This window comes from Podarcis filfolensis (genome assembly GCF_964270895.1).
Source record: "Podarcis filfolensis genome assembly, chromosome: 18".
In the NCBI taxonomy this organism is placed as follows: domain Eukaryota; kingdom Metazoa; phylum Chordata; class Lepidosauria; order Squamata; family Lacertidae; genus Podarcis; species Podarcis filfolensis.
In genome coordinates this window covers 3,732,032-3,752,969 of record NC_139622.1, presented here as the reverse complement: position 1 = coordinate 3,752,969, position 20,938 = coordinate 3,732,032, and the positions used below count along the sequence as shown (strand labels likewise).

The window sequence follows — 20,938 nt, the reverse complement described above, 5'->3', positions numbered from 1 at the left end:
CGGCCACACAAAATCTCCCATCTCTGTTTCTCCTCTCTGGCAACGAGAGCGGGGAAACAGGGATGTTTTCCCCAACGGCTGATCTGTATCTCAATTAAAGGTAAAGGGACGCCTGACCATTAGGTCCAGTCGTGGCAGACTCTGAGGTTGTGGCGCTCATCTCGCTTTACTGGCCGAGGGAGCCGGCGTACAGCTTCCGGGTCATGTGGCCAGCAGGACTAAGCCGCTTCTGGCGAACCAGAGCAGCGCACGGAAACGCCGTTTACCTTCCCGCTGGAGTGGTACCTATTGATCTACTTGCACTTTGACGTGCTTTTGAACTGCTAGGTTGGCAGGAGCTGGGACTGAGCAATGGGAGCTCACCCCGTCGCGGGGATTCAAACCGCCGACCTTCTGATCGGCAAGTCCTAGGCTATGTGGTTTAACCCACAGTGCCACCCGCGTCCCATATCTCAGTTGCCTTCTCCCAAATCTCGTCTGCATTTTGGCTCCGCAGGCTGTTCAAGCAGTTAAGAGCCAGCTCTCCTGCAGACACAAGGCAAAGGCTCTGGCCGGCCACTAGGAAAGAGGCTAAGGCAGCCTTTGGTGCACATGTTGTCCTCCAGATGTCCTAGACTACAGCTCCCATCATCCCCTGCCAGGGCAGCCGTCTGACACCGGGGCTAATGGGACAATGGCCAAGTGCTCAGATCAGAATGGACTGCTCCTATCAAACACATCAGGTCATCTGGAAGCTCCCCTAGGCTTTCACTACCTCAACCACGTCCTCCTGCTCTTGGTAGTCTTTTTCTCTAGGAAAAGGCTTGCCTCAAGATCTCCTCTCTCTGGGTTTGACATGAATGGCGTAGTTGAGATTCCTGAATTGGAGGGGGTTGGACTTTGTTGTTGTTGTTGTTTAGTCGTGTCCGACTCTTCGTGACCCCCTGGACCAGAGCACGCCAGGCCCTCCTGTCTTCCACTGCCTCCCGCAGCTTGGTCAAACTCATGCTGGTAGCTTTGAGAACACTGTCCCACCATCTCGTCCTCTGTCGTCCCCTTCTCCTTGTGCCCTCCATCTTTCCCAACATCAGGGTCTTTTCCAGGGAGTCTTCTCTTCTCATCAGGTGGCCAAAGTATTGGAGCCTCAGCTTCTCGATCTGTCCTTCCAGTGAGCACTCAGGGCTGATTTCCTTAAGAATGGATAGGTTTGATCTTCTTGCAGTCCATGGGACTCTCAAGAGTCTCCTCCAGCACCATAATTCAAAAGCATCAATTCTTCGGCGATCAGCCTTCTTTATGGTCCAGCTTTTACTTCCATACATCACTACTGGGAAAACCATAGCTTTTACTATACGGACCTTTTTTGGCAAGGTGATGTCTCTACTTTTTAAGATGCTGTCTAGGTTTGTCTTTGCTTTTCTCCCAAGAAACAGGCGTCTTTTAATTTCGTGGCTGCTGTAACCATCTGCAGTGATCATGGAGCCCAAGAAAGTAAAATCTCTCACTACCTCCATTTCTTCCCCTTCTATTTGCCAGGAGGTGATGGGACCAGTGGCCATGGACCCTCAAATCCACGGGTGTCAAACACAAGGTCCGCGGGCTGAATCCGGCCCACCAGACCTCGTCATGTGGCCCGTGTAGCCGCCGCCGGCTGCCAGCCTTCACCTTTTATTCTTGCTTTTTTTTTTTTTTGACATAAGAAAGCCGCCTCTTCAGCGCATGCGCGGCAGCCTACAAGCCAGAGAACGTCTGCCCTCTAGCGGCACCGGCCGTTCTACACAGGAAACCTCCACTTGTTTTTATATTGAGCGCATGCCATCCTGTGATGTGACAACCGGCCCTTTGAGGGTGACCAAACTGCTGATGCGGCCCCCGATGAATTTGAGTTTGACACCCCTGCTCAAATCCCTTCTAACTCTATTATTATTAAAATTTGTATACCGCCCTCCATCCATAGACCTCAGGGCCGTTCACAACATAAAAATACAGGATAAAAAACACAAAATACAGCTCTATGACAAAAAGGTTCTAAATGTGTTCAGATGCATTTTGACTACACTGGTTTGTTAGAATTGTTTCGCATTCCACGACGTTTGTTTCTTTGATTTCGTAAGGTTCACATGCTTGAGTGTTGAAAAGAAAACCTCAAAACCGGTTTATGAATGAAAACGATCGGCAAAAAAATGTTTACAACCATTATTTTTAAAATGCCGGAAGCTGCCTTGAATCCCAGCTTGCAAGAAAGGCGGGTTGTATACCGTATTTTTCGCTCTATAAGACGCACTTTTTCCCCTTCAAAAATTAAGGGGAAATGTGTGTGCGTCTTATGGAGCGAATGCAGGCTCCTTGGCTCTGAATGCTTCACGTTGCTTTCGCTGAAGCCGCCTGAAGCCCCCGGAGCGCAGCGGGTACTCCCGCTGCCCTCCGGGGGCTTCAGGCAGCTATACGCAAGCCTTCAAAGTGCAGCGGGAGTTCCCGTTGCACTCCGAAGGCTTGCAGATAGCTGCCTGAAGCCTGGAGAGCGAGAGGGGTCGGTGCACACTGATCCCTCTTGCTTTCCAGGCTTCGCTTTGCTGGAGAGGCGCTGCACAGTTTTCTCTCTCTGCACAGCCCCCCTTCAGCGAAGCGGGAGAAATGGAAGGGGCTCTGTTTCTCCTGCTGCTTCGCTAAAGGGGCGCTGAGAAGAGAGGGAGAGAATCCCCCCCCCCTGTTCTCCCCCTCCTATGGTCCTGTGCGTCCTATAGAGCGAAAAATACGGTAAATAGGAAAGGAGCGGGTTGCTGACACTGACAGGTTGTGGTTCTTCAACCACCTCTGGGTGGGGGGGGGGGCTCAGGGAAGCCCCCACAACCTGCTCCTGCTTTCTGAACTTCGCTGCCCTTCCCTCCAATCCCAGGCAGTGAAGTCCAAGACGGGCCCTGGAGAATACCTCCGCAACTCCCTCTGGCACACTGGAGACACGGCCAACCAGGTCAAGCTCCTCTGGAAAGACCCTCGCAACGTCGGCTGGAAGGACAAGACCTCCTATCGCTGGTTCTTGCAGCACCGGCCCCAGGTGGGCTACATCCGGTAAGTGGCAGGGACCAGGTGCACAGGTGCGCCAGGGATGGGTGCCCGGCGGAAAGGCCTGGCTCAGTAGTGGTCCTGTGAGGCTTTCCCAAAACAAAGGAAGGATTAAGAGCTCCTCCGAAATTTGGAGTTTAATATTAAGGACTATCAAAAAAACCGGCAGAGAGGGACTGAGAGAGAATTAAGAGCCTCGGACATGAGATCTCCAGGCTGATAGAAAATTAAGACTGGACATTTGTTGGGGATCGAAACCGGGAAAGGGGGTGGTGGGGTTTGAGAATCCAAAGGGTGTATAATTATGATCTGTCTTATTTTTTTGTTGTTGTTTGGTTATTAATATGAAAATTGGGAAATTCGTGGAATGGAACCAGGGTCGACTTTAGGAAAAAGATTTGTGTATTGAGGTACAAATATTGATGTTTATAAGTTAAAATAAGTTAAAAAAAATGAATTAAATATAAAAAGGTTAAAAATTGGGGATAGGAACTTGTTGAACAAACAACTTGAATTGGAATGCAAGAAGGGAGGTGTGGGGAAGTCTGGGAGATATGGTAATGAAAATATGAAACTGTAAATTTTAATTTTTTTCTTTTTTTGCATTTTTTGTTCTTTTAGATTTTTTTTTGTATTGAATTTGAAAAACTCTAATAAATATTTCATTTAAAAAAAAACAAAGGAAGGATTAGACTCTGATAATAAAATACACACAGAGGCTTGAACCAGCAAGACTCTGGGAGGGTCCGTGTAATAATCATTCCTGTCCACCCCTCGGCCCAGGTCGTTTTATTCACACAAAAACTTTTCACACAGTGTATGTAAGAACCAATCAGATGTCTAGGAATTAAGATGTTTAAAGCTAAATTAGAAAGCATGGAAGATGTTAAGTGATCAAGTTAATTTTTTTTGAGAAAATTGATTTTGGAAAACTGTTAAAATGATATACAGTGGCACCTCAGGTTACATACGCTTCAGGTTACATATGCTTCAGGTTACAGACTCTGCTAACCCAGAAATATTGCTTAAGGTTAAGAACTTTGCTTCAGGATGAGAACAGAAATCGGGCTCCGGTGGCGCAGCAGCAGCAGGAGGCCCCATTAGCTAAAGTGGTGCTTCAGGTTAAGAACAGTTTCAGGTTAAGAACGGACCTCCAGAATGAATTAAGTACTTAACCCAAGGTACCACTGTATACCGTATCTTCTTGTTTTCTGTTGTCGCTGAATGCAAGACACCCTGCAAAATTTATTTCAAACCTAGCAAGAGATTATAAGCTCCCTTTTCAGTTTCCAATTAATGCATTTGTCTTGTTTTGTGAAATGCGTATTTAAAAATAAAACCAGATAAGGCAAGTTCCTAAGGTACAAAGGGGCCTTTATTTGGGGTTATTTCCAAAGAGATTTTGTGTTACTATTTCAAAAAATCATCTCGGAGGCAGGAACCTACATTGGCTCCCAGTACATTTCCGAGCACAATTCAAAGTGTTGGTGCTGACCTTTAAAGCCCTAAATGGCCTCAAAGGCCCAGTATACCTGAAGGAGCGTCTCCACCCCCATCATTCAGCCCGGACACTGAGGTCCAGCACCGAGGGCCTTCTGGTGGTTCCCTCACTGCGAGAAGCCAAGTTACAGGGAACCAGGCAGAGGGCCTTCTCGGTGGTGGCACCTGCCCTGTGGAACGCCCTCCCACCAGATGTCAAAGAGAAGAACAACTACCAGACTTTTAGAAGACATCTGAAGGCAGCCCTCTTTAGGGAAGCTTTTAATGTTTGATGTATTATGTTATTTTAACATTTTTTTGGAAGCCGCCCAGAGTGGCTGGGGAGGCCCAGCCAGATGGGCGGCTTATAAATAATAATTAATAAATTATTATTATTATTATTATTATTATTATTATTATTATTATTATTTCAAGCAGAGGCTCCTGCCTCCTAGACCCTGACATTTTTGCCACAAATGTGCTGGCATTAGAGTCCTTGATGGTTTTCCTTGCCTCTCCAGGGCTCGCTTCTACGAGGGCCCTGAGCTGGTGGCCGACACAGGCGTCGTCCTCGACACCACGATGAGAGGCGGGCGCCTGGGGGTCTTCTGTTTCTCCCAGGAGAACATCATCTGGTCCAACCTGCGGTATCGCTGCAACGGTGAGCAGGCCCCACTCCCTCCCGCCCAGCCCCACACATCCCCTCTCCCCATCCCTGGGTGCAGCCTTCAAAGCCATGCCCATTTTAATGCCAGAGGGTGGAGCTAAAAGAGATTTAGTGACTGGGTTTCACACACAAGCAAAAAGAAAGCGAGTTTCAGTTGCTTTTATGGACTCCCGGCAAGTTGTGGGCCTTGGGGTCGTATTTCCTTTGGGACTCACCTGTTGGAGGCAGTGATGCTTCTGAACAGGAATTGCTAGAAACCCCAGGAGGGGAGAGAGCTCTCGCACTCAGGTCCTGCTTGGGGGCTCCCCGTGGGGGCATCTGGATGCTGGACTAGATGGGCCCTTGGCCTGATCCAGAAGCCAGGTTCCTTATGTTCTTGTGGAACCTCCAGGTCCAGAGGCAGTCTATCTGGATCCCTAGTTTCTTATGGGTGTTTAGCCGCTGTAGGAACAGAGTGTTGGCCAGGGAGGGGTGTACCAAAGCGCTTTGCCCCCGCAGTCGCATCATCAAGTCTCTCTTTTACTGGGTGGGACTAGGTAACTCCCTGCGCTGCAGGGGGTTGGACTGGATGACCCTCAGGACTCCTTCCAACTCTACCATTCTAAGATAAGGTTACCAGATTTTTTTTCCAATTAATCCGGGGACACTTTAATTAATTACTACACATTTGGGACGTTGATGATGCAGCGATGGCGGTGGCAGAGGGGTGGCCACCGCCTTGACCTCAACCGCCACGTTTCCCCTTCCTCTGAGGCTTCTATCTCCTTTCTCCATGAGCCTGGGCAGCCCGAGCTGTTGGTTCTTCGGTGGTGGTGGGGAAGCAATGTGCGGTGGGTCAGGCATGGAAGGCGGAGAAGGAGGGTTGAGAGCAGCGGTGGTGGCGAGGCTAGGCCAGCGCGATGCCTCCCTTCCCATTGGAGCAGCCCCAATCCCATTCCTACTTGCGTGCAAGCAGGAGGGGGCAGGGATTCCTCAGCTAGGAGGCAAGGCTTCACACTGCCTTTTGGAGCAGCCCCATCCCAACTCTTACTTACGTGCAAGCTTCCCCTTGCCTGAGAGATCCCCGCCCCGCTCCTGCTTGCACGCAAGCTCTGATAGGCAGCATGAAGCCTCCCTTCACAGCTGAGTTGCTGGGGTCAGGGAAGGTGGAGGCAGAAGCTGCATCTTGGAGCCCCTGCACCACCATCAGATGGGGACTTCTGGGCGGCTCCTGAAGCCAGCCAGAGCCAACTGCTCCGGGCTGCTGAGACTGCCGCTGCTGCGTTTCCCGGGGACATTAGATGAAATCCGGGGACATTCCGGGGATGGAATTTGTCCGGGGACTTATTCACAAATCATAGAATCATAGAGTTGGAAGAGACCACAAGGGCCATCGAGTCCAACCCCCTGCCAAGCAGGAAACACCATCAGAGCACTCCTGACATATGGTTGTCAAGCCTCTGCTTAAAGACCTCCAAAGAAGGAGACTCCACCACACTCCTTGGCAGCAAATTCCACTGTCAAACAGCTCTTACTGTCAGGAAGTTCTTCCTAATGTTTAGGTGGAATCTTCTTTCTTGTAGTTTGGATCCATTGCTCCATGTCTGCTTCTCTGGAGCAGCAGAAAACAACCTTTCTCCCTCCTCTATGTGACATCCTTTTATATATTTGAACATGGCTATCATATCACCCCTTAACCTCCTCTTCTCCAGGCTAAACATGCCCAGCTCCCTTAGCCGTTCCTCATAAGGCATCGTTTCCAGGCCTTTGACCATTTTGGTTGCCCTCCTCTGGACACGTTCCAGTTTGTCAGTGTCCTTCTTGAACTGTGGTGCCCAGAACTGGACACAGTACTCCAGGTGAGGTCTGACCAGAGCAGAATACAGTGGCACTATTACTTCCCTTGATCTAGATGCTCTACTCCTATTGATGCAGCCCAGAATTGCATTGGCTTTATTAAATCCGGGAAACGGGGACGTCTGGTAACCCCATTCTAAGATCCCTGCCTCCTGTTCTCTCATTCACAGACACGATCCCAGAGGACTACGAAACTTACCGGAACCAGCAAGACTACTAAGCGCCTTTTACGGTTGGCCCGAGACTCACATACTCACCCCTCTGCTTCCTGCTCTTTTTATGATATATCAGATTATGGACAGTCCTGCAATACCTTGCAGCAGCCACCCGGCCACCCTCTGACATCGCTGCGCCTCCCTTTCCCTAGTAACCGGAAGCCCCCTTGGAATCCCTCACTGGCCATGAACCTGCCGAATGTTCTGCACCGTGCAGAAGAGCAGCAGCTGTTCCAGCGGAGGCGCTTGAGAACATGGAAGGGAGAGGCTGGCTAGGAGAATCTCTACAAGAACTCCAAAGCACTCGCCAGCAGAGGGAGGCTGCTTCTTTCTGCTCCAGCCCTAGGTAGGGGGTTCGGGTCTGATGTCAAGAAAGTGGGGCTGACCGTTGCACCCCTGCATGAATCACTGTCCAGGCACAGATCAGCGATTCATGCAAAAACGGGGTGGTGCGGTGCGACGTCCCTCTTGAGAAATGGTCGTAGTCTTGCAAGTAACCAATTCTGAGAAATGTTAATTAAATTGGACAGGGAGGGAAATGTGTGCCGAGCTAATCCAATCTGGCCTGCTCAAGCATCCTGCAAGAGAGGTGCCCCTGCTTTGGTTTGATCCTCAGCCCCTCAAGGCTCAGCTGCTGAGAAGCCTGGTGGGCGGCTGCCAGTCTAAGCAGGTGACCCCGGGTAAACGTGGCACAGGGCTTCCTCCCAAACCCGGTTGCACTCTCATTCCTCGGCCCTGAATCCTTGGCGCATTAAAGGCAGGTAATGAAATGCGCACCTTCTCGGAAGCAATAAGAAGAAACGCAGGGAAAGCACTTTTTAAAAAATATGTATGTATAGAGAATTTGGAGAATTAAATTACTTTGTCTTAAGGACAAGAAGGTTGTGTTTTGTTTTATGACACTGCCCGCAGGGCAGGCTCTCTGAAAGCCAGGAGAGATCCAAAAAAAGCAAAACTGCCGTCTGGCTAGGGAAGAGGAAGGCATTTTGCAAAAAAGACCCTTTTTAACCCATTGCAAAGCAGCTTTGCAATTAACAACAATTATTCAGAAAAGCAGAGCTGAGCAGCCAGAGAGAAAAACAGCTGAACTTTATTACATTTCATTTACAAATAATGCAAAGTTACAAAGACAAAAAAAGCCTTCACAGAGAAAAGAAAGAAAAAAAAGGAAACGAACGAACCAAAAAAAGAGAGATCAAAAAGAATGTACACAGAGTTTTGCCGCTTTTTCACATCATTGTCATGTTCTTAAGTTTGCAAAAAGAAGAAAAAAACACACACACACTTACAAAGCCACCTTCAGGGTTCCTTTTTTTTTTTTTGCCAAGAAAAAAGCCACAATAAATTAAGCTTCTATGCTCCGGAGTTCCTGTGCTGCTGCTGCTGCTGCCCCCAAGTACCCCCCCTTCCCACCCCCCAAGAAAACCTGTAACTCAATGGTAGGATTTGCATATATCAGTAAAGTCATTCCACTAGTCCTCATGTTTTTGTTTTTGTTTTTTAAAAAAAACTATAAAGAACAGGATGTTACACAGTCCAAAAATACAGAAAACAAAAGACTGTTCCCTTCCCACCCTTTTAATCCACCTCCCCACCCCACCCCAAAATATGATTTTTGTGTTGCTGTTTTTTAGCTGCCTGTCTGTAAGGGAAGCTGCCAAACACAGCTGAATCTACCTTATTCAGATAAAACCCACATTTTCCCTGGTGTTCTTTTACACTTTCAGGTGCCCCAAAAGAAATGGGGGGGGGGAGAGAAAAATTTAATTTCCTCCCTGCCCCCAAAAGAAAGCCATGTATTGAAAAGCTACCACCCGACTAACAGCTAGAACTAAGCACATTTTGTTTACTTGCTAAGTTGCGTTAATGTTCTGGATGTCTCTAGCAATATGGTTATTATAATATGGATAATTACGTTTAATGTGCGACTGCTCATGCCCATATAGAGTTAGGAACTATTTAGGATCGAAGGGGGAAATAACGTCTAGGCATTGTCTTATCCCCCCCCCAAAAGAAAGTGATGTTAGGGTTGCAGCCCAATTAAGTTCTGCTCTGAGTAGATCCACCAGACCCGTTTGGCCACATCCGTCTGTTTCAATAGGACTACTCAGAGTATGGCCGTCAGCGGACGCAACCTGCAAAAGCTTGCAGAATTAATCCTGGTGTTTCTGTTGCGTATGGCAGGGCAGCCAAAGAGATGCGCCACACGACAAGCGGCTGCATTTGCAAGCCGTGCCTTAGCTAAGTGTTCTCCAAATCAATGCAAGAGAGTGGCTTCTGCGAAGGGCTGATTTCTATGTGCTGGTTTGGTTAGGGTTTCCCGAAGTGAAACGCAGGTAACGTGTCATCAAGAAGGTTGTGGATCTCCCCACTCCAAGGATAATGGCTTTTTGTAGGGATTCCTGATACCGCCATTTATTTCTCTTTTAAACAAAAAACCCCCGATGCAGCTAGTCCCTGTGGTCTTTCTAAAAACTATCAGCTGCAAATGAAGGCTTATGAAACTAACGGAACTGTATTCTAGAACTGACAGGTATCACCAGACCTGGGGGGGGGGTTGTGCATCCAAAATAGCACCCCGACCCCCCACAAAACACTTAATCCTCCCGCCCAATTTGGCAAAAACAGGCAAACCCTAAAACAACCCTCCCTCTTTTTATTTTAGCAAGTCATGTTTATTTGCACTGAATTCAAATGAATCCTACTTGTTGTTCGTGGGATTTTTAAAGTGGGGGGACATGCCAAACTTCACATCCCCCCTCCCCAATCACACACACTTGCAAAGGGGTGGAGGGGTTATGGGGAGAAGTATTTTGACCCATTCAGTTTTGGGAAGGGGGGGGTCAGGGAGAGCATTAAGCCTCTGCTGATCTGCCCAGTTACGTTTTAAAGCTCTGCTGGGTGCTTTTTTTCAGAGAAGCTTCTACTGCGCACCCAGCCCCAGCCTCCAAACCCCGCCCAGCATTTTTTTGGGGGGCACCATGTTGGCGAAGGCTGGGCCAGGAGAAGACACGTCCAGCTCAGGTCAGCCGTGCCATACAGTAACAGAACACCGTTTGGATGTGGCGGCAATTGATAATAATGGTGATAATCATTTTATTATTTGAACCCCACCCATCTGACTGGGTTGCCCCAGCCTCCCAAACATATATAAGTTGTGTCTTGGGGGGGGGCGCGGAAAGAGAAGGCATCTCAGAGCCCATCTCCCACCCAACCCTGTCCCAAAGGTGAGCTTTTCATCGTTTTTTGATACACCTGAAAATTGGGGCTGGGTGCAGGGAGGAGAATGATTAACGCTGGGAATTTTGTCATTGTTATCGATATACCAAGAAGGCTTTTTTGGGGTGGAGGGGGGGGGGAGTAGGAGAGGAGAGAAGGGAACCAGGCAAAAAGCAAAATGATGCTCAACCACTGGCGTGAGATCGTCCAATTTGCAGGTGGAGAACAGGGACATTGAGCCAAGACAGCCTTTGCTTCAATACACATGCTAAGATACCAACAGCTATTATACATTTTTTTTTGCTTTCGGTTCTTATGTAAAAGGGGGATGAAAACCAAAACCCAACACCCCAAAGGCAGAAAATACCAAGCTGTTGCTGCTGCTGCTGCGGCCGCCTCAAAGCATCTCCCCCCCCCCAGCCTGCGTTCCCCTCCTCCCAAAAAGCCACGCCTTTCCTTTATAAACACAGTAGAAACTGGCCAAGCTCACATTTATTTATATATACTTTTTAAAATATATATATATATATATATTTATATACACACACGCACTGTGCCCTCCTCCCTCTCCCCGAAAGGAAGTTGTTTCCCCCCCTTTTTAAAAAAATAAAAAAAAATAATAATAAATACAACGAAAAGCACAAAGATTATCAACCGAAGTTCCATAAACGTAGTGTGTTGGTTATTTAAACCCTCCGCACCCACCCACCCCCAATTCACATATTGCAATATGAAAATTCCGCACAAAGCCTAAAAGTTTTCTTTTGGAAAAAAAAAAAGGAAGGTTAAACCGGTTCATTAAAAAAGAAAAGTTACAACACAAAAACACTTAACTTTTTGTATGGGTTCCCCATTTTTTCCCCCTAAAAAGAATAATGCATACTCAGATATTCAACTGCTCTTTCACAGATGTTTTCACAGTGACAAGGGAATTTTTTTAATTAAAAAAAAATAAAAATCAAAGTGCCTTCTTTCTTTCTTTCTTTTTTCAAAAGCCATGGGTGTAGTATGTAGGTAGTCCTCTTCCGGAGAGGAATTCTACCTAAGAAAAAAAAGGGTGGGGGGAGATGGCTGCCTTGAAAGGATGGAGGCAGGAAAAAAAGGATGGAAATGAGACCACCACAGAAAAACGGGGGGGGGGGGGGAGAGAAAGAAGTAGCTCAGTCTCTTGCTGCTGCCTGTCAGAGATAGATTTCCAAGGAGCCCCCAGCAAGACTCCTGCAAACATGCAGAAAAGCCACAGCGATAACAAGATTCAGTTTTCTCTGGCCATGCAATGGGCAGAGGCCGCCCCCGAATTTGGCCTTTTTTGGCAGGGATGGGGGTGGGGATGTCTTATCCTACCCGCCCCCAATTTGTGCATAGCTGGGTCTGACCACCTCCGAGCCCAGCATCCTGTATCTGAGGACATCTGGACAATTAGCCCCCTGCTTGCTGGGGGTCTGGTTGGCCGCTGTGGGAAGAGGGGGCTGGGCTGGGCCTGCTTTGGCCTGACCCAGTTGCTGGATCTGTACCCCGCTCCCTGCGCCACTTTTAAGTCTTGCTTTTTTTACACTTCCATCGCAGTTTGCTTACACATGCGCGCACACACACACACACCAATATATATGTATATATAGTCATTCACTCTGGCTCAAGATACTCCCCCTGCTTTTGCAAGACAATTTCGAAGCTGACGGAAAGCTGACGGATTTAAAACACCAGCACCCGGCCTCTCTTCCGACAGCCTGCCATCCTCCCAATCGCTTCTGATACCCATCTTGGCCTCTCGACACCCGCTGGCCGCCAGAGCCCACCCAAAGAGCAGGTGGGGACACACACACACCCCCTTAGAAAACCAGGTCCATCGGGGCGTGGGGGTTACAGGGGGAGAGGAGGAGGGGGCAGCGGAACTCTGCATATGCTCAGGAACGCTTCTCCACACAGCTTGCAAGGATGGAAATGGAACAGGGCCCTGACAATGAGGATGACAGTCATCATCATCATTTAATTCATTTGGCACTTGATGCCAAGAGGGGCTTTGGGGGGCCAACGTCCATTTTCAAATGGGTGGGGATTTTAAAAGGAAAAGATCCTGCTTTAAGGAATGTGATGTGGGGTTTTTTCCAGAACGGAGCCTTGTTGATTACAAAGATACTCGAACTCTACAGAATTGGACTAATCGCCCCATACCCCCCAAATCAGCTCTAGGGCTCTAACATGCCTTGCTAATATTTTGGGCTGGCAGCAAAGCTCCTGCTAGGAATCACACACTTGCAGAGCTGGAAGGGACCCCAAGGGATCATCTGGCCCATCCCCCTGCAATGCAGGAACCTTTCGCCCAACGTGGGTCTCGAACCCACAACCCTGAGATTCAGAGTCTCGTGCTCTTACCAACTAAGCTATGGAAGCCTGTACTGCCTGACAGCCAGTGGCCTCTGTGGGTGCACCCAAGCGCCTGAGGCGGCAGACCAGAATCGGCAATGAAAGGGGACCCCTCCTGGGACTCCCACTGGGATGAGAAGGTGCAGTACCCCTCCTGGCCTGCTCCAGTGGAGGTGCTGTGGAGCAAGCGGAGCCTGATGGAAACTGGAGGGACGTCGACTTCTGCGCTCCTTTCCTCACTGGGAACTTTTTCTTGCCAAATTGTAAGGAGAAAGGGCTCAGGCCGCACTGCAGGGGTGAAACTGGTCTCATTTACACAGTATTATTAGCTGGCGCGCGCACACACACACACACAGAGCAATACTGGACCAGGCCCACAGACACCCAGGATAAAACGACCACTCAACACAGGCACTCCCTGGGCCAGCTGCCATCTCTTGGCCTAGCCTACCTCACAGGGTTGTTGGGAAGGTAAAAGGGGGGGGGAGGAAAGGAGAATACAGAAAGAACGGCTTAAGACAAACGCACCACTGTGCCCATGCAGACGCAAGCCAGGCACCTAACCGAAAGAGAGCAGCTCTTTTAAACCTGACCTGAACTGAGCAACGAACAACACTTTTGAACGAAGCAGGACTTCCTCTCTGCTCAACGACAGCAACAAAGCACTCTCCCCTGGAACAGAATCATGGTGGATAGAATCCCCCAAAAGGAAGGATATGGGGAGCTTTCAGCTCCTCCCCCTTCAAAATAAGCAGTTTTAAGCAGCTTCTGATGCAGACAGAGCATGTATCTCAAAACCTCTGGTGGCCTGGCCTTAAACACAGAATTGAGGGTGGGGGTGAGGATAGAAATCCCCCCCATGATGAAAAAAACAGAAAGAAGCAGAATATAAGGTGCATTAACGGAGGAAGTAGTTTGCCGTTGTGCGAAAGTCATCGCTTGGATACTCAACATGATAAATTAAGAATGACGCTGCCCCCTGCTGGGAAGAAGAGAGATATCGAGCGCATCGAAATATCCTGCGCGCTACGATCCTGCCATCTTTAACCATCGTTTCCAGCAACAGCAACAAATGAAGCACAAACCAGAAATTTAAACAGTGCCCCTCCAAAGCAAATGGTCCCTAACGCGCAGTGACCCTCAAACAAATCCAGAAAGGTTTTTTTTGTGTTTGTGTTTCACGTGTGTATACAGATATATAGATATATATAGAGATATATATTAAGGCCATTTTTGTAAAACTACTTACAGTTGATCCGCACGCAGGCTCTCCTATGTACATGTGTAATTTAGAAAAGGGGAGGAGGAGAGATTTTTACATCTCCCTATAAAACTGTCCGGTTCGAGAGCTGCGTGTGTTTACCAAACCAGGCAATGCGTCTTCCAATTCCACATCCCCAAACGGCAGGCCAAAGACTGAAGAGGACTGTGCACATGTTGAGATCTGAGGGAAGGGCATCCCAGAGAGTCGGACCAATGAATTCTGACAGGATCGCTGGAGGCCAAAGGACGAGATCCCTGCATTCACCGTCCGGAGAAGGAGAGTTACCACCTCCTGTTTTTTTGTTTTTTGTTTAGCAGACGGGATTCCTCCTCGTGTAGGAGAGGGACCCAGAGCAGGCTTGAAATGGGCAGACCATGGCGAGTACTAGAGGCTAAAATACTGACACGGGTTATATAACAATGGGAGAGGCCACTTCTGGGGAGTCGAAAGGGTTGGGGGAGAAGCACTGCATCGAAGCGCCCACACAGAACGCCTAGGAGACAGCACAGGTTTAGTGCAAAAGTCGTAAAACGAAGGATGGCACAGGCGGAGTGTAAGCAGACATGTACTTGGAACGGGACTTCCTAGTGGCCCAGAGGCCCAGCTGTAACTCGCCGGGGAGAGCGCATTCGGGGAGGGCTATGGCAGGACTCAAACCCAGAACCTGAGGGACAACAAGGCAGGGACTCAAGTTGAACACTGCCTGGCCAACTCAGAGCAGAAGAGGGGACGGCAGGGAGGTGAGCTCTGCTGCGCCAGCCAGGAAGGCCCAGAGGACTTAAAGAGATCGCCCAGCCAGGCCAAGGGAGCCACAGGAGGCTACCAGTTTAGCATTTTCGGCAAATGGGAGGTTCACTTCCTCCCAAGCAGCACAGAAAACCAGGGACCTGACCTGGAGAATGGGATGCTGTAAAAGAAAAGTGTTTGGGGGGTGGGGAGCAGGGAGACCCTGCCTGAAACATTCAGACTCACAAACAAGCCTGCGAGAGGATTTCTGAGTCTCAGACATGTGTTTCAGGGACCCACCAACACCCCAGGGGCACTTGGCACCAGATTCTGCCAACGGAAACTGACAAACGGAGTCAGTCCAAAAAACTGCCCCACGCCAAAGAGCGCCTCCCGCTCGAGACGTCAAAGGAGAGAACATCTCTGTCCACTTTGCAAGCAGGAGACGTGTGTGTACGTCTTGGGGTCCCCTTAAACGATTCCCCACTGAACCCCTCTGATTCTGCCACCCTCAGCAACCATTTGGGGGCTCAGTCTGGCTCGGCGCCCCTCCAAGGCTGACCGGATTTTCCTCGCTATTCCCTGCTAAAAAATAACAAATCATGCACATGAGATATTTTCCTTTAATACAGGGCGGGAACTGCCTTTGCCATGCAAAAAGGGGAGGGGAGAGAGACTTGCACGCTGGACAGCAATAATCCCGCAAGCGTTCAACCCAGAGGAAACTGCAGCTCCTTCCTTTAGGTATCGGAAGTATGCGACATAAATAAAATTGCCCCTCCTCTTCCTCTACCTGTCCCCCACCCCCTGCAAAAAAGTCCTTTGAATCGGAAAGAGGAGTTAGGCGGCTCGTGCAACTAAATCCCTGGACGGTGTTGCCCCCCCTCCCCAAAAGAGATGTTTCTGCAACTGTTGAGCAAGAAGGCAAACAGGGGAACAGGCAGCAATAGAGTTTTGGATGAGAGTCAAGGCTAGCGAAAAGGGGGGGGGAGGAGATCACTAACCGTTTACACCCCTCCCCATCCTTCAAAGCCAAGCATCTGCCTCAGGAAATTATTCTGGAGGGCTCACCGGACTCTCCCCACCACCTCCTGCATTGAAACCCCACCCACCCCATTTCCCAGAAGGAAAGCAGCAATATCCACAACGTAGCTTTCGAACTCAGGGGTGGTGGGGCGTCACGTGTCTGTCGCGCAACCCCCAGCAACCCACCCCAAGCTCCTGGCTTCATGCAGAAGTGGCTGTTTCTGTAACCAAAACCGGAGACTCGGTAGTTTCGACAGAGGTGGGGAGGAAATAAGAACTATCTATTTACCTTTTCAGAGCGCTTTGCCCAGCCACCGGGGTGGGGGGGAGTGAGGAAGAGGGGGGAGCAGCCTCCTCTACTGCCGCCCCGCTCCCCGCCTTCCCAAAGACAAACACGGAGAAACCATTTAGTGCAAAGGAGAACAAGGACCGAACTTTGGTGGCAAGCAGAGGGCGAGAGGAACGGAAAGGGCGCAAGGGGGGCTTGTGGATAAAGAGGTCCTCTCCCAAACCAGTGGCCTCTGGAGGGCGGGAGGGGGGGAGACGGGGGGTGGGCAGCTGCTCTGTGAGGATGGAACGAGCCCGGCTCTCAGGTGCGACGGACCCGAGGTGGGCCGCTCCCTGCCTCTGCGGGCGCCGAGACTTGGTACACCTTTTATTTGCGATTTGGCATGCGCTCTCTCACTCTCGGCGACGCGCCCCCTCTTCCCCTCTCCCCTACAGCCGGTCCATCCGGAAAGTGTCCTCTGTGGCGGGGTCAGCGAGGACCATGTCGGGGTCGTTGAGCATGTGCAGCCCGTCCAAGGTCAGGGGGTCGATTTTGAGTTCGTCCAGGGGGAACTGGGAATCAGAGTCGAAGCTGACATCCCCCACGCCGGCCAGAGAGCTGGTCAGGTCCTTCGACAGGCTGGGAGGGGACTCCCCGGTCACTGGGAGTGGCAGGGTGGAGGGAGAGAGAGAAAGAGAGAAAGACAGACAGACCTTTGGTTAGGATCAGCCTCCGTTCCTCTTCCACCTGACCCACTCCTTGGGGCAACCCAGGAGCTAACTTCAGACTTTGGCAACACACGAAGCTGTTCAGACAGTCAGACCCAGGGTGGGGGACACTCCCAGCCCGACCCAAAGATGCTGCAGGGGATTGCACCTGGGGAAATCTGCATGTGAAGCCCTGGAGCTAAGCTGCAGCTCTTCCTAGAAAAACTATGTTCTAGTCCTCATGGTTTTCCGAACAAGGAAAATGCAGGAATTCGCCTTGTGCTGAGTCCGACCCTTGAGTCCATGTAGCTCAGTACTGTTTACACCATGGGTAGGCAACCTAAAGCCCAGGGGCCAGATGCAGCCCAATCGCCTTCTCAATCCGGCCCGCGGACAGTCCGGGAATCAGCGTGTTTTTACATGAGAAGAATGTGTCCTTTTATTTAAAATGCATCTCTGGGTTATTTGTGGGGCCTGCTTGGTGTTTTTACATGAGTAGAATGTGTGCTTTTATTTAAAATGCATCTCTGGGTTTTTTGTGGGGCATAGGAATTCATTAAAAAAAAAATAGTCCGGCCCCCCCACAAGTTCTGAGGGACAGTGGAATGCTGGAAAAGTTTGCTGACCTGTGGTCTGTCTGGCCCAGAAACAATGGAGTCTGCTCTGCGAGGGCATAATGGGCACTGCCCCACCAGCCTCTGTCTGCCCGCCTTCTGACCTGCAACCAGTCTGGAGGGTGGCCCTGCCAGCCAGCCTCCTCCTCCTGATTCTCACTGTCTCCCCTTGTAAAATCCAAGACTTGGAGGTCACCAGGCCTGTCATAAAATTCTGTTTTATGGCAACAAGGCCAGGCCAGGCCATGGTGACAATGATGGTCAGTGAACAAATACCAGTTTTAAACTCTGTCTCACATACTTTTGCTGACTGAGTGTTGCTTTCAGTGCAAATAAGCACACATGAAATTCTCAACTCTGCCTACTTCTTCTGCCCCTTGGTGCTGAAGCAGTTATACCTGTTTTTATCGTTCTTTTCGCCAGCTGGTCTTTGACTGCCATAAAGACTGGTTGATCGATTGCTCCTTGTAGGAGGAAATCAGCAGGGAGGAGGAGAAAACTATAATTTGTTGGCTCTGTCTCTCGCCGGCCGCAGTGCCACCTGCTGTTGGGCTCCCTTGCCTTCTGCCCTACCAGCTGCTGCTGTTCAGAAATTCAGCAGCTGCAAAGGTCCAAAGGGTGGCGATGCGCAGCCAGTCCCACCCCCCAGGCGCCAAACCACGGACCCACCTGTGAGGATGATGTTTGGGATGTTCCCGTGGCTGGCGTAGCTGAGCTGCTGGGCGTCCTGGAGGCTCCCGTGGCTTCCGGTGAGGCCCATCATGGCCGCCTGGGAGTAATTGAGGGTGGAGCAGGGGCTGTAGAGGCTGTTGGAGCTGATGGCATTCTCAATCATGTTGAACTGCTCAAGCTGGAGGAAGGAATCCTGGAGGTAAGAACTTAATAAAAGAGCCTTGCTGGGCTGGGCTGAAAAGCCGGCTGGGTTCATAACCCACCAGTCAGATGGGTGGGGGTACAAGTTATACATCATCATCATCATCATCCCAAGGGCATACTGCTCTGAACCATGGGCTGAGCTAGATGACCCGTGGGGACCCTTCCTCCAAGTCTACAATCCTATGATTCTACGTTCCACTTTGCAACCATGGCTAAAATTGTGATTTAGCATTTTGACGCTGCGAACCACCCCCAGATCTACGGACGAAGGGCGGCATACAAATTTAACAAATATTTTATCTGGCCGCCCGATGAACCAAACTTCTCTGGGTGGTGAAGAGTCGAAACCACCAATCCCATTTGAACCTCCAGTCAAGGGGTGCTTGGGAGTCACAGAAAGCGCTCTCACCTGATGAGATAAAGCGTTTGCCTGCCTGGCCGTCATCTGCTGGTCGTAACAGGAATCCCCGAAGACGCTCCCCAGGATAGATGTTTGCTGCAAGAAGGAGGAGGAGGTGAATCAGTGCAGAGAAGAGCCCTTTGCTGAAATCCAGAGTGGGGGCAGCAGACAGTCTGCCAAGACCGCCCTTGAGGATGCTGAATTGAAGGCTGCATGGTGAAATCCCAACCCCACTGGCTAACTACCAATCAGTCCCAGAATGATGAATTCAAGAGCAGAGCAGAGCTCTAGAGGAGGAGATGGGACTTGGGGGGGGCACAGTAACCTGGTTTTCACCTTAGGTGAGGCCTATGCCGCTGTCACCACCATGCCAGAAACACACAGGCCGGAAAGGGGGAGAGGGGACAAAAGTGAATGGGTCGCGCATGGTTTGAAGAAGCATGTCTGCCCCAGAGGGTGGGAGAGGGGTAGAAAGGCTCTGATGGATGAGATAGTTTGCAAACTGTCCCGACCAACATGACCGCATGCCAGTGGACCAATGGGGAGGATAAGGGGCTGTGCTACCCAAAACAGCAGCAACTAAGATGCCCCCCTCCTCCTTTGGTTAGGAAGTTTGCTTGGAACGACAAAAAGATTTTTATTCCTACTACCACTGCGCTTATGACTCGTTGTATCCAACACTCATCAGACGCTGATGAGATTCGCTTGGTTGTGGCCCAATAATATTTTTATTTGTACTCCTACTCCTACGGCTGTTATTACTATTTCCATCCAACGCTAGTCATGCACAGATTAGATCAGCTTGGCAAAGCCTGATGGAGAAGCTCCCAAATGCTACAATTCCCCCAACTGCTTCAAAATGAAGAAGACAAAGCAAAGCAAATCTTTCGAGTTCCTTTTACCCTGCCTTCTAGAATCCCGGTCTCACAAGGTCTCTTATAAAGTAGGAAAGACATAAAGAGGTTTTTTTGCCCCCCCAAAATCCAACCAAGTTGATTCTGCAAGCCTGCTCCTGTGTTTAAAAAACAGCCGAGATGGGCAGCAGTGAGCGAGCCTCCTTCCCCACTATCGACCTAAATTCAGGAATCCCTCTGCCCTAACCTTTCTCTGCTGGGCTATTATAATCCGACCACCTCCTCCCCACCAGCGGGTCTATGAGAAACCACTCTCATTTTACAACTGTGCAGCAGTGCAAAGTGATACAGATGCATTTTTTTAATAAAAAAATTGCTCCCCTTGAGGATCCTTAACTGCACTGTTTTTAATAACTTTGCCAGCAGAGACCGGGGAGGTGGGGGGTGGAGGAGACGTGATTAAATGGGAAGGGCTTTTTTTCATCGCTTCAGCACTTTGGGATCCAAGACCTGGCCTCTTCCACTGGCTGCGGAAGCCAAAGGCTCTCTCTGCAGAACGGAAGAGGGAGAGGGGCTTGCTAGCTTTCGTTAACTGAATGGCTGAGCGCTGCAGCAAGGAAGGCCAGGAGTTCTCCTGAATGCCCATGAGGTCCAGCACCTTGTGTGAGGGAGAAAAATGTTTTCTCCGCCCACTTTCTAGTTTTGTATAGGCTTCTATCCCATCGCCTGTTGCTCGTCTTTTCTCTAAACTGAAAAAAAAGACAAATGCACACACTGGAACCTTTCCTCATAAGGCTGGCTCACAGCTTTGTTCTTCCTGCATGAACCTGACCCCTGCAAACTGTGCTCCAAGTTTTCTCGGCCTTCTGAATCGAGGAAGGCGGAGAGAGGGGGACGAGGCCACATGGCCTGGCACCCTCCTTTCCGCAGATGCTCCCTAAACCTGGCAGGAAGGAAATGGCAGCAGCCCCCTGTCGCCACCACCTGGTGTTTGGTGGCAGCGAACAAGGGTTCCGTTTTGCTATGACGGCCGACAGCTGCTGGTGCTCTCTCCACCACACCAGCAGCAGGCGGCATTCAGAGGTAGAGTGTGCCTGAGCAGGGAGGCCCCACATAGCTAAGGTGGCTACGTGTCGGTGCTCAGTCTACTCCTCCCCTCTGTAACAACCAAGGGCTGTAGCCAGCGTTCAGTCGTCCTCAGAGCAGACCTGGGGAAATCAAATGGGCATGACTCGCTTGGGTATACCGATTTCCGTAGGTCGGGCTCAGAGGAAAACTTGCTTGGACACGACCCCGGTTTATTTACAAGGCTATCGAATCAAGTGGTCAGACCCGTACATAAAATTTAACGTAGGGATGGAGGAAAGGCGGTGGCCCTCCA

The 20,938-nt window shown here is 50.0% G+C and overlaps 2 protein-coding genes and 1 long non-coding RNA gene across 11 annotated transcripts in view; 2 read left to right on the top strand and 1 right to left on the bottom strand.

Moving 5' to 3' along the window:
• The window catches only part of COMP (cartilage oligomeric matrix protein), a 48,598-nt gene extending 39,864 nt beyond the window's left edge, over positions 1 to 8,734 (top strand). For all 3 annotated transcript variants that reach the window (XM_083594486.1, XM_083594487.1, XM_083594488.1), the window contains 3 exons: positions 2,876 to 3,048; positions 5,043 to 5,182; positions 7,195 to 8,734. In XM_083594486.1, the coding sequence (XP_083450612.1) occupies positions 2,876 to 3,048; positions 5,043 to 5,182; positions 7,195 to 7,244 (363 nt within the window). In that variant the 3' untranslated portion in view covers positions 7,245 to 8,734. The remainder of the gene's footprint in view (positions 1 to 2,875; positions 3,049 to 5,042; positions 5,183 to 7,194) is intronic.
• A 4,368-nt stretch (positions 8,735 to 13,102) lies between these two features.
• LOC310753626 lies at positions 13,103 to 15,696 on the top strand. Its single transcript, XR_014543398.1, has 2 exons — positions 13,103 to 13,660; positions 13,705 to 15,696. It is a non-coding gene; the product is annotated as an uncharacterized lncRNA (long non-coding RNA).
• The window catches only part of CRTC1 (CREB regulated transcription coactivator 1), a 49,551-nt gene continuing 44,030 nt past the window's right edge, over positions 15,418 to 20,938 (bottom strand). For 4 of the 7 annotated variants that reach the window (XM_083594574.1, XM_083594576.1, XM_083594578.1 and 1 more), the window contains 3 exons: positions 18,713 to 18,799; positions 18,097 to 18,292; positions 15,418 to 16,767 (listed from right to left, as the gene is read on the bottom strand). In XM_083594574.1, coding sequence (XP_083450700.1) covers positions 16,556 to 16,767; positions 18,097 to 18,292; positions 18,713 to 18,799 — 495 coding nt within the window. In that variant the 3' untranslated portion in view covers positions 15,418 to 16,555. The remainder of the gene's footprint in view (positions 16,768 to 18,096; positions 18,293 to 18,712; positions 18,800 to 20,938) is intronic. The other 3 variants (XM_083594575.1, XM_083594577.1, XM_083594580.1) reach the window with 1 other exon arrangement.